The sequence below is a fragment of the Haplochromis burtoni genome, unplaced genomic scaffold, assembly GCF_018398535.1.
Source record: "Haplochromis burtoni strain Fernald_Lab_line unplaced genomic scaffold, NCSU_Asbu1 Contig_51, whole genome shotgun sequence".
NCBI classification, from domain to species: Eukaryota; Metazoa; Chordata; class Actinopteri; order Cichliformes; family Cichlidae; genus Haplochromis; species Haplochromis burtoni.
This window is the reverse complement of record NW_024582412.1, coordinates 2,143,972-2,153,219: the sequence shown is the minus strand read 5'-3', so window position 1 is coordinate 2,153,219 and position 9,248 is coordinate 2,143,972. Positions and strand designations below refer to the sequence as shown.

Below are 9,248 nucleotides of genomic sequence, written 5' to 3'. Positions count from 1 at the left end.
AAAAAAAGAAGAAATGCACAAGATCCACACACATGCACATATATAAAAACTCACATTCTTTTTTCATCATCTTTGTAAATGTCTTTGGATGTGCCCATGATAAGGTAGGTTTTACTTGCTGTTAGATCCTGAGCCTCTCTGCAGTGCTGAGAGCTAATGAATATGCGTGGTTGACCTTCTGGAGCAACATCGGTATTTCCTGCAGTTAGAAGACAAAGTAGAAGAAAAAAACATATATACATATACATATATACACATATATACATATATATATATATACACATATATACATATACATATATATATATATATATACACATATATACATATACATATATACATACATATATATATATATATATACACACACACATATATATATATATATACACACACACACATATATATATATACACACACGCACATATATATATATACACACACACATATATATATATATATAAATATATAGAGCTTGGTGACGCTGTTAAAAACGGTCCAGTCATTTAACACTGCTGACGTTTGCTTTCAATAACTCAGAAAAGGATAAAAAGTGATAACGTGAATGACACACAGTGAAACTTAGGCAATGGGGACGCCTGGTGGTGAAACACGCGACATAACAAGACTAACCACCAAATGGGTGGTCATGGTGTGGAGTCACAGAGCAATGAAGCACCCACCACAGACCATGACAGCCCTGACAAGATGTAAAAGGCATGCAAAATTGTGCCTACATCGGAAATCGCTATTTGATATAATGCAATTTGTAATCTCATCCTTCCTACAGTCTCTGTTACAATATATTTTTATACTTAAGTTAACTAAACTACACCTGCAAAATTTTGACCAAAATTAACTGCAGTTCTGTGTTACCACCACTAAATGTCAGTATACAACCATATTTAACTCTACATCAAAGCAACAGACACATAATTTACCATAAGATTTCATTGGTTATTGGCTTTTTTTGTTACAAGAACCATTATTTGGAAGATAAATACAGTGTTTAACCTTTTTTTATTTTTTTTTATCCACCTTACAAAATAGCCTCACCTCCTTTTAGAAAGACTTACAAAAGAGAGAGACAAAGAGAGAGAAAGAGAGGGGGGGGTGGACTTCTGTGCCTCCGTCATCGCACAAAGAAAGCCAAGTGCTTTCACAATCAGCATTTTCACTTAGGACCACTCACTTCTCTTTCTTTGTCAATACTAGATGAAGCCTTTATAAAGCAGAGACATGACTCAACAAGCTGAATTAAAATCTATGTAAGAACTTGGAAGATCCATGAATTTAAGTAAAAACAACAACAACAAGAAGAAGAAATGCCCAATAAGAGCACAGCAGTATTTCAAGATAGCTGTTTAATAAGGACTTGATTCTTTTCTCTGTCATGTTTTACTTTCTTTTCATTTTATGCACCACATTCAAGAGTCTTTATTGTCATTGTGGAAGCATAATGAAAATATGGTTATAATCCCTCACATGGTGCTACTCCAAACTTTTTTTTTTAAAATTTATGTTTACATTCAGAGGCAGAAATGCTGGTGTATTTTGGATCATTGTAATGTCATATAACCCTAGTGCACTTCAGGAAGTGATGGTCAGAAGCTTTTCTTCAGGAGTTTTTGGTAGAGAGCAGAATTTATGGTTCCATTAGTTATGGGAAGTCATCCAGGTCTTGAAGCAGGAAAGCAGCCCCAGGCCATCACAATACCACCAACATGTTTGCTGTTATGATGCTCTATTTTTTTTAATGCCAGAAGTAACGGGACATAAAACCTCCCAAAGTTCAAATTTTGGCCTGTCAGTCCACAGAATATTTTAAGTCTTGGAGATCATCAAGATTTATTTTTTAAAATAATTGTGTTCTTTTTGGTAAGCAGCGAATTTCACTCTCCCATGGATGCCATTTTTGCTCAGTCTCTTTCTTATTTGTTAGTTATTGAGTTATTGAAACATGAACACTGACCTTAAGTGAGGCAAGTGAGGACTGTAGTTCCTTAGATGCTGTTCTGGGTTCTTTGTTGACCTCCCGGATGAGTCATTGATGTGCTTTTTGAGGTTTTTTTGTAGACTGGCCTTTCCCGGGAAGGTTCATCATTGTTATAAATTTTCTCACCAAGGTTCGCTGAAGTCCCAAACCCTTAGAAATTGCTTTGCAACCCTTTCCAGAACTAATAAACCTCAATGATTTTATTTCTTAGCTCTTTCTTTAGATCATGGCAGGATGTGTTGCTTTTGAGATCTTTTAGTCTACTTCACTGATTTCTTGATTTATCAGGCCTGGCAGTAATCAGGCCTGTGTATGAATGGAACTGTAGCTAATCACAGTGAATTCACGATTTAACAAGAGGGGCAATTACTTTTTCCACACATGGTCAGGTAGGTGTTTAGGTAGGTGTCTCCCTTAAAAAAATTAATTATCTTTTAAAAACTGCATTCTGTATTTACTTGGGTTATATTTGACTAATATTAAAATTGCCTTGAAGCGCTAAGAAGATCCAAGGAATCAGGAAGGTGTCAAATACTTTTTCACTGGAGTGCATTGGAGGGTGTAATGTTTCTTAATAATCTAAATTTCTATCATTATTTGGGGGCTTTTGTCAGTCACAGGGCCTTAATATTGTCCCAACTTCCCCCTAAATAGGGCACTCCTGTGTGGAGTCAAATAGCTTAAAGTTTATTTTAGAATAGTTTGATATGGCTGACAGGCTGTGAGATTAATCTACATCTAGTGTAGCATTAACATAACAATTAAATGGGCAGTGAGTTCATAAGGGTTCAAATGGATTATTCGAGCCCATCACACTGTGCCACACATGGCAAAAGTAAAACATGATATCATGGCAATGTTCATGTAAGTCTGACATAACTGGCTAAGTCCTGACTGGAGTGTTTAGGCATCATTGGCAAACTTGAACAGCTTCTATAAAAGGATAAAGTGTATTGCAAAAAATGAAAACAAACATGATGAATTAATTTTATGCGGCAGGAATGTAAACACATGCTGTCCCTTCCAGGAAATGGATGTGACTAACTCCTTAGTCATCTCCGGATTCCTGTTACAGCCTCCCCCACAGCTTTCATGTCTGCAACTTCCTGCCTCTTACTGCACTGGTGGAAAGGGGCTGGGTGTTGGAAACATGAACATATAAATGTTCATTCATTTCAGAGAAGCAGAGGCACATGACAAAGGAGAACTAAGCTTTGGTCTGTATTTTCTACGTGTGTGTGCCTATCTGTCTGTGCACGTTGGTGTGTGTATAAGAAAGGGAAACTGTTTCACATTCTGTGTCTCTTCGTGAAATGGAGCAGCAACATATTCAAGTAGAGAAGAAAAAGCTCTGCTGTTCGATCTGTTTAGATCTGCTGAAGGATCCAGTGACTATTCCCTGTGGGCACAGCTACTGTACAAACTGTGTTAAACATCACTGGGATGAGGAAGATCACAAGAAAACCCACAGCTGCCCTCAGTGCAGACAGACCTTCACACCGAGGCCTGCTCTGGTGAAAAACACTGTCTTGGCAGAGTTAGTGGAAGAGCTGCAGACGACTGAACTCCAAGCTGATCACTGCTACGCTGGACCTGGAGATGTGACCTTTGATGTCTGCTCTGGGAGGAAGCTGAAAGCTACCAAATCCTGTCTGGAGCGTCTGGTCTCTTACTGTGGGCAACACTTCCACCCTCACTATGAATCCCCTGCCTATAAAAAACACAAGCTCATCAAACAATCAGGGAAGCTCCAGGGGAACATCTGCTCTTGTCACGGTAAAGATTTGAAGCTTTTCTGCCGCACAGACCAGAAGTGTACCTGCCTTCTCTGCGCAGTGTATGAACACAAACACCACGGCATGATCTTGGCCTCGGAAGAACGCAGTAAATGGGAGGGGGAGCTTGTTTCAAGTCAACAAAAGATTAAAAAGAGAATCCAGGACAGAGAGAATGATATGAAGGTGCTTCAGCATGAGATGGATGCCATCAATTATTCTACTGATAAGGCTCTCAAGGAAAGTGAGGAGATCTTTACTCAGTTGCTTCATCTTATCAACAACATGAGGTCTGATGTGAAGTTGCAGATTAAATCCCAGCAGAAGACAAAAGTCAGTCGAGCCAAAGAGCTTCGAGCCAAGCTGCAGCAGGAGCTCAGGTGGCTGAGGAGGAGAGATGCTGAGCTTGAGCAGCTGTCACATAGAAAAGATCATGCAACTTTTATTCAAAATTACTCCTCTTTGACATGCATAAATCAGGGAACCGACCCACGCAGGATTAACATGCATCTTCTGCAGTACTTCGAGGACGTGACACTAGCTGCGCACAAGGCCAAAGAAAAACTACACGCGATTTTTACCGATACTTCCACCAAAATTTCACTGATAGAGAAAGAAGTTAGTGTTTCAGTACCATCAGGAGAGCCTAAGACCCGAGCAGAATGTTTACAACACTCACAAGTACTCACACTGGATCCAAACACAGCAAACACACACTTGTCACTATCTGAAGGGAACAGAAAAGCAACTGTGATGAGTGAAAAACAGTTATATCCCAGTCATCAAGACAGATTCACTGACATGTTTCAGGTCCTGAGCAGAGAGAGCCTGAGTGGACGTCATTACTGGGAGGTGGAGAAGAAGTCATTTGAAGTTTCAATAGCGGTTACCTACAAAGATATCAGAAGAACAGGGTATGAAAGTGGATTTGGAAATGATGACAAATCCTGGGCTTTAGAGTGTTTTCATAACAGTTATCAGTTCAGACACAATGCCACCAGCACTTTAATCAGAGGCCCTCAGTCCTCAAGAATAGGCGTGTACCTGGATCACAGTGGAGGTATTTTGTCCTTCTACAGCGTCTCTGACACGGTGAATCTCCTCCACAGAGTTCAGACCACATTCACTCAGCCGCTGTATCAGGGTCTTGGTGTTTTTGCTTCTTCTGATGCTCCTGCTGCTGCTGCTGAGCTGTGCGAGCTAAAAACAATACTAGTGCCTGTAAGTCCTGTGTAAGTTGTGCTGAAAATCAGTGATTTCCATGAGAGTAACTGAGGGACAGGCAAAGACTTTAGGCAGTAAAAGATGTATTAATAGCAAAAAAACCAAACAAACAAAAAAGCATCTGAAGATTATAAATAAGGATATGTAACAATAATCTTGAAAACCATAACTAAACTTGAACAAAGACACAATTTGGGGACATAGCAGCTCAAGCTACTTGTGCTAAAAGTCAGTGATTACTGTAAAAAAATATTTGTGGACACATATGGTTGTTTCTATGGTAGAAGAGGGTTAAAGGCATAAAGAAAGCTTTTAGAAATAATTATTTGACCGTTTTATACAAAATACATAGATTCTGTCATGGGGACTCAAATGGCACTAAATAGTTTGAATGAACCAAACATAAAGTTAAATATTTTATTTAAATTTAAATAGTAGAAGCCTCACAGTGGGTCAATACAATATTTCTCTTTAAATTGCATCAAAGGTGATCCATTAGAGTCCAGTCAGGTGGCATGTTGGCCAGTTTTCATTTCAGCTTTATCTTTGTCTTTGTTCCTGTTGTATAGCCACTGAAAGGGTGATGCTTTCAATGAACTGAAACAAAGGTAGGACACTTTTCTATGTAACCATGCTTCTGTGAATAATTTGACACAAACATATATATTAGAGTTAACATACTAATCTCCTAAAGAGAAGAAAATTCAGCAAAGCTTCTTCTTTTAAAAAAAAACAAAACTTAATATATCCCACCTTCATATTTTGCAACACTTCTGCTCTGCCTAAACAGAGTTGTGCTGTCATCTCCTGTTTACATTAGCAGGCATTCCTAAATCTCCAGAGCAATTAAATAAAGCAAACATGGAAGTGAGTCAACTAAAGTAAAGTGATAGTGGGTGTGGAGGGGGTGTCAGCAGGTTTACAGAAATCAGTTTGTTTTGTGATATGTTTTCTTTTTGATAACTAAACTGTTAAATCATGTTTTTTGTTTGTTTGTTTGTTTTAGTTTTTTAAACACATGTCAGGTTTATGATAATTATTAAAAAATAGAAAAGCACATTTAAACTTGGACTGAGCCGAGACTGGTTTTAAAACCAAGTGTAAAGAAGATCCAGTGATTTATTTCATAGTTTGCTAAAGCTCAAGACTTTGTGTGTTTTCAGACACAAGTCTTTTCTTCACATGTTTACACTCCAGTATTATTAGCTTAAAATACAAACTCTGTAGTCAAAGAGCAGTTACTTTCAAATGTATTTTAACATTTGCACAGTGAAGAGACGTTGCTTGAAATGTTTTAAACCGTGTGTTTTGTTGTATGTGAATATTTGCACAATCCTTGTTAAGTGTGTAACATCTTTTGCAATTAAAACCGTGATTTATAATCTTTATTTTCAATACAGAAATATGGATCTATTTTAAAGCACAGTATAATTTGTGTTTGTGTCTTTTACTGTAAAAACGATTTTAATACAGTTTTGTTTTTAAATATTTGATTTTGTCAATACTTTCCCTTCAGTTAACCATAAAGATGTACAAGACAGTATGGTTTTTATTGCTTATATTCAAAGCTTTTTTCTTTTCTTTTCTTTTTTTTAATTGCTTCTTATATTCACCTTTATATTTTTGATGGATGGGTCAAATGTTTAGCATGCAGGACACAAGAGATGAACAAATTTGTTGTGTCATTGTATGCAGGGCTGCTTAACGATGTGTGGTTTCTCTTAATGTCACCCCAAAGACCAAGTCAGGTAACATATTTGACAAGGTTTTATTTTGGCTTCTTCAGAAACTTGGGGGTGATTTTGTGTGTGCTTTGGACTCCGTTGATTGTGTGGAATATTTTTGCGCTGCTAAGACAAAGTGTGTAAGAAACACAATAAAACTTGTAAAAGTTACGTGCCACAAAGTGTAATTTCTTTACTGGCCACACCAAAAGTCCCCCCCCTTCTTCTTCTTTCATAAATACCGTAAGATTTTTAATAAGTCATCCATTTGAATTCTGTTTATCCAAAAGCTCAGTTCATATTCTTAAAGAACTCTGCCTTGGGCCTTCCGTTTTTAATATAGTCTTTATAAAGATAACCTAGTATTACACATTGGATTATTGATAGGAGCAAATACAATATTTCTTGACTTAGAAACTGCATTTAGAACAATGGCCTAAATTGAAAAAGTCAATTTCCACACAGGCGTCAATTTTCGCAGTGAATCATGTTTCGAAAGACAAAAAATGTCAGCAAGAAATGAAGAATAAATGAATATCTGACGTTTTGTTTTTCTTTTCTTTTTTTCTTTCAATCGTCAGTTGAGAATTTTAAAACATTAAGCTGCTGGAGTGGAAACCTTCATATTGAAAGTGACAGAAAAAAATATATTTCTGACATTTTCTAGGTCGCATTTATTAAGCTTTAGAAGCCCTAATTTACCGTAACAATTTTATGCACATATCCTCCGCAGATATTATTAACTGTACAATGGAGTGCCTCATTAGTTAATCGTGATAATAAAATAAAGGTACCGAAAGGCGGAACCCTTGTGTAAGAGGGCTGTTGCACTTACACGGAATGTTTTGGCGTGGCACGTAAGAACGCGGAAGTACGGCTGTGTTTCTCGGATTTGTTTATTTTTTTCCTCCTTTTACCAAATTTAAGGGAAAGTAATGGCGGTGAGCGCAGTCCACCTGGAGTCCGACGCCTTTCTGGTGTGCATGAACCACGCGCTGAGCACAGAGAAGGAGGAGGTGATGGGTCTGTGTATCGGGGAGGTGGAGGTCTCCCGTATTGTCCACATCCACTCCGTCATCATCCTCCGCCGCTCCGACAAGAGGAAAGACCGGGTGGAAATCTCCCCGGAGCAGCTGTCGGCGGCCTCCACGGAGGCGGAGCGGCTGGCAGACATGACCAGCCGGCCGATGCGGGTGGTCGGCTGGTACCACTCACACCCGCACATCACCGTGTGGCCCTCCCACGTCGACGTGCGCACCCAGGCCATGTACCAGATGCTGGATCAGTGTTTCGTGGGCCTCATCTTCTCCTGCTTCATCGAGGACAAGAACACTAAGACGGGTCGGGTGCTCTACACCTGCTTCCAGTCCGTGCAGGCGCAGAAGGGCTCCGAGTACGAGCGTGTGGAGATCCCCATCCACGTCTTGCCCCGCGAGGCCATCGGAAAGGTGTGCCTGGAGTCGGCCGTGGAGCTGCCGAGGATCTTGTGCCAGGAGGAGCAGGACACCTACCGCAAGATCCACAGCCTGGCGCACCTGGACCCCGTCACCAAGATCCACAACGGCTCTGTGTTCACCAAGAACCTGTGCAGCCAGATGTCGGCGGTGAGCGGGCCGCTGCTGCAGTGGCTGGAGGACCGGCTGGAGCAGAACCAGCAGAGCATCTTGGAGCTGCAGCGGGAGAAGGAGAAGCTAATGCAGGAGCTGGCGGCTCTGTGAGGCATAGGACAGTCCGGAGATCAGTGCCAGCTGTCTGTCCCAGAGGACAAGAACAATGTGCTGCCTTTATTTGAGCTTCTTTTCTGTTTTCCTACCATCCAGATAGTGTCTGGGTGTTGAACCTCAATACTTTGAGTGAAAAGTTTCAAACTGTTGATATTAAATGTCTGCTCACTATTGAATTCTGAGCTGTTTATTCATAATTAGCTATAATTTAAAATTTTCTTCAGAATACTGACAGGTGTCCCACTTTATGTGGGACTGCACAGCATTTTAAATGCTTGTCTCCATGCTGCACATGTTGACACAGTGTCTCACATTTTTTGATTGGCTCCAATCAAAATTAAAACATGCGAGCTGCATAACATGTTGCAGAAAAAAACGTGTGCTCATCTCTGGATAAATCCATACTGAAATGAGACAGAATAAATTGGTTGGTTTTTGCAATGGAAAAAAAGGGAAGGCTATGAAAAGCAAGCCAAACTTTTTTTGATTTTATGGTTACTGTATTAACTCAGACAGGAAGTCACGCTGCCTCACACAGATATCCTCTTTACCTCACATTTAGCTGTTAGAATCTAGTCACCTTAAATAAAAGTAAAGTTTAAATCATGCACAGCTCGAGGTTACTGTAAGTTCAAGCAAGTTAGATCTAACTTACTATAACGTGATTGTCGCAGATGGGTTGATATTGGAGGGGTATCATAATTAGCAAGCCCCACCACAGTATAGTTTCTTTCATATGAAAAATACAGAATGTGTATATTTGCAGATACACAAGTTATGGAAAAACAAACAAACCAAAACAAAA

At 39.4% G+C, this 9,248-nt stretch overlaps 2 protein-coding genes across 2 annotated transcripts; both read left to right on the top strand.

Annotated features, from left to right (window-relative positions):
* Positions 1-3,128: 3,128 nt before the first annotated feature.
* Positions 3,129-6,517, top strand: LOC102295343 (E3 ubiquitin/ISG15 ligase TRIM25-like). The gene has a single exon (XM_005921668.2). The coding sequence runs from the start codon at positions 3,310-3,312 to the stop codon at positions 5,005-5,007; it is 1,698 nt and encodes a 565-aa protein (XP_005921730.1). The 5' UTR covers positions 3,129-3,309; the 3' UTR covers positions 5,008-6,517.
* Positions 6,518-7,530: 1,013 nt separating this feature from the next.
* Positions 7,531-9,248, top strand: brcc3 (BRCA1/BRCA2-containing complex, subunit 3). The gene has a single exon (XM_005921669.3). The coding sequence runs from the start codon at positions 7,655-7,657 to the stop codon at positions 8,435-8,437; it is 783 nt and encodes a 260-aa protein (XP_005921731.1). The 5' UTR covers positions 7,531-7,654; the 3' UTR covers positions 8,438-9,248.

Bases quoted from the DNA above. Each gene is read 5' to 3' on its own strand.
- LOC102295343 (XM_005921668.2), top strand. From the start codon at position 3,310: ATGGAGCAGCAACATATTCAAGTAGAGAAGAAAAAGCTCTGCTGTTCG.
- brcc3 (XM_005921669.3), top strand. From the start codon at position 7,655: ATGGCGGTGAGCGCAGTCCACCTGGAGTCCGACGCCTTTCTGGTGTGC.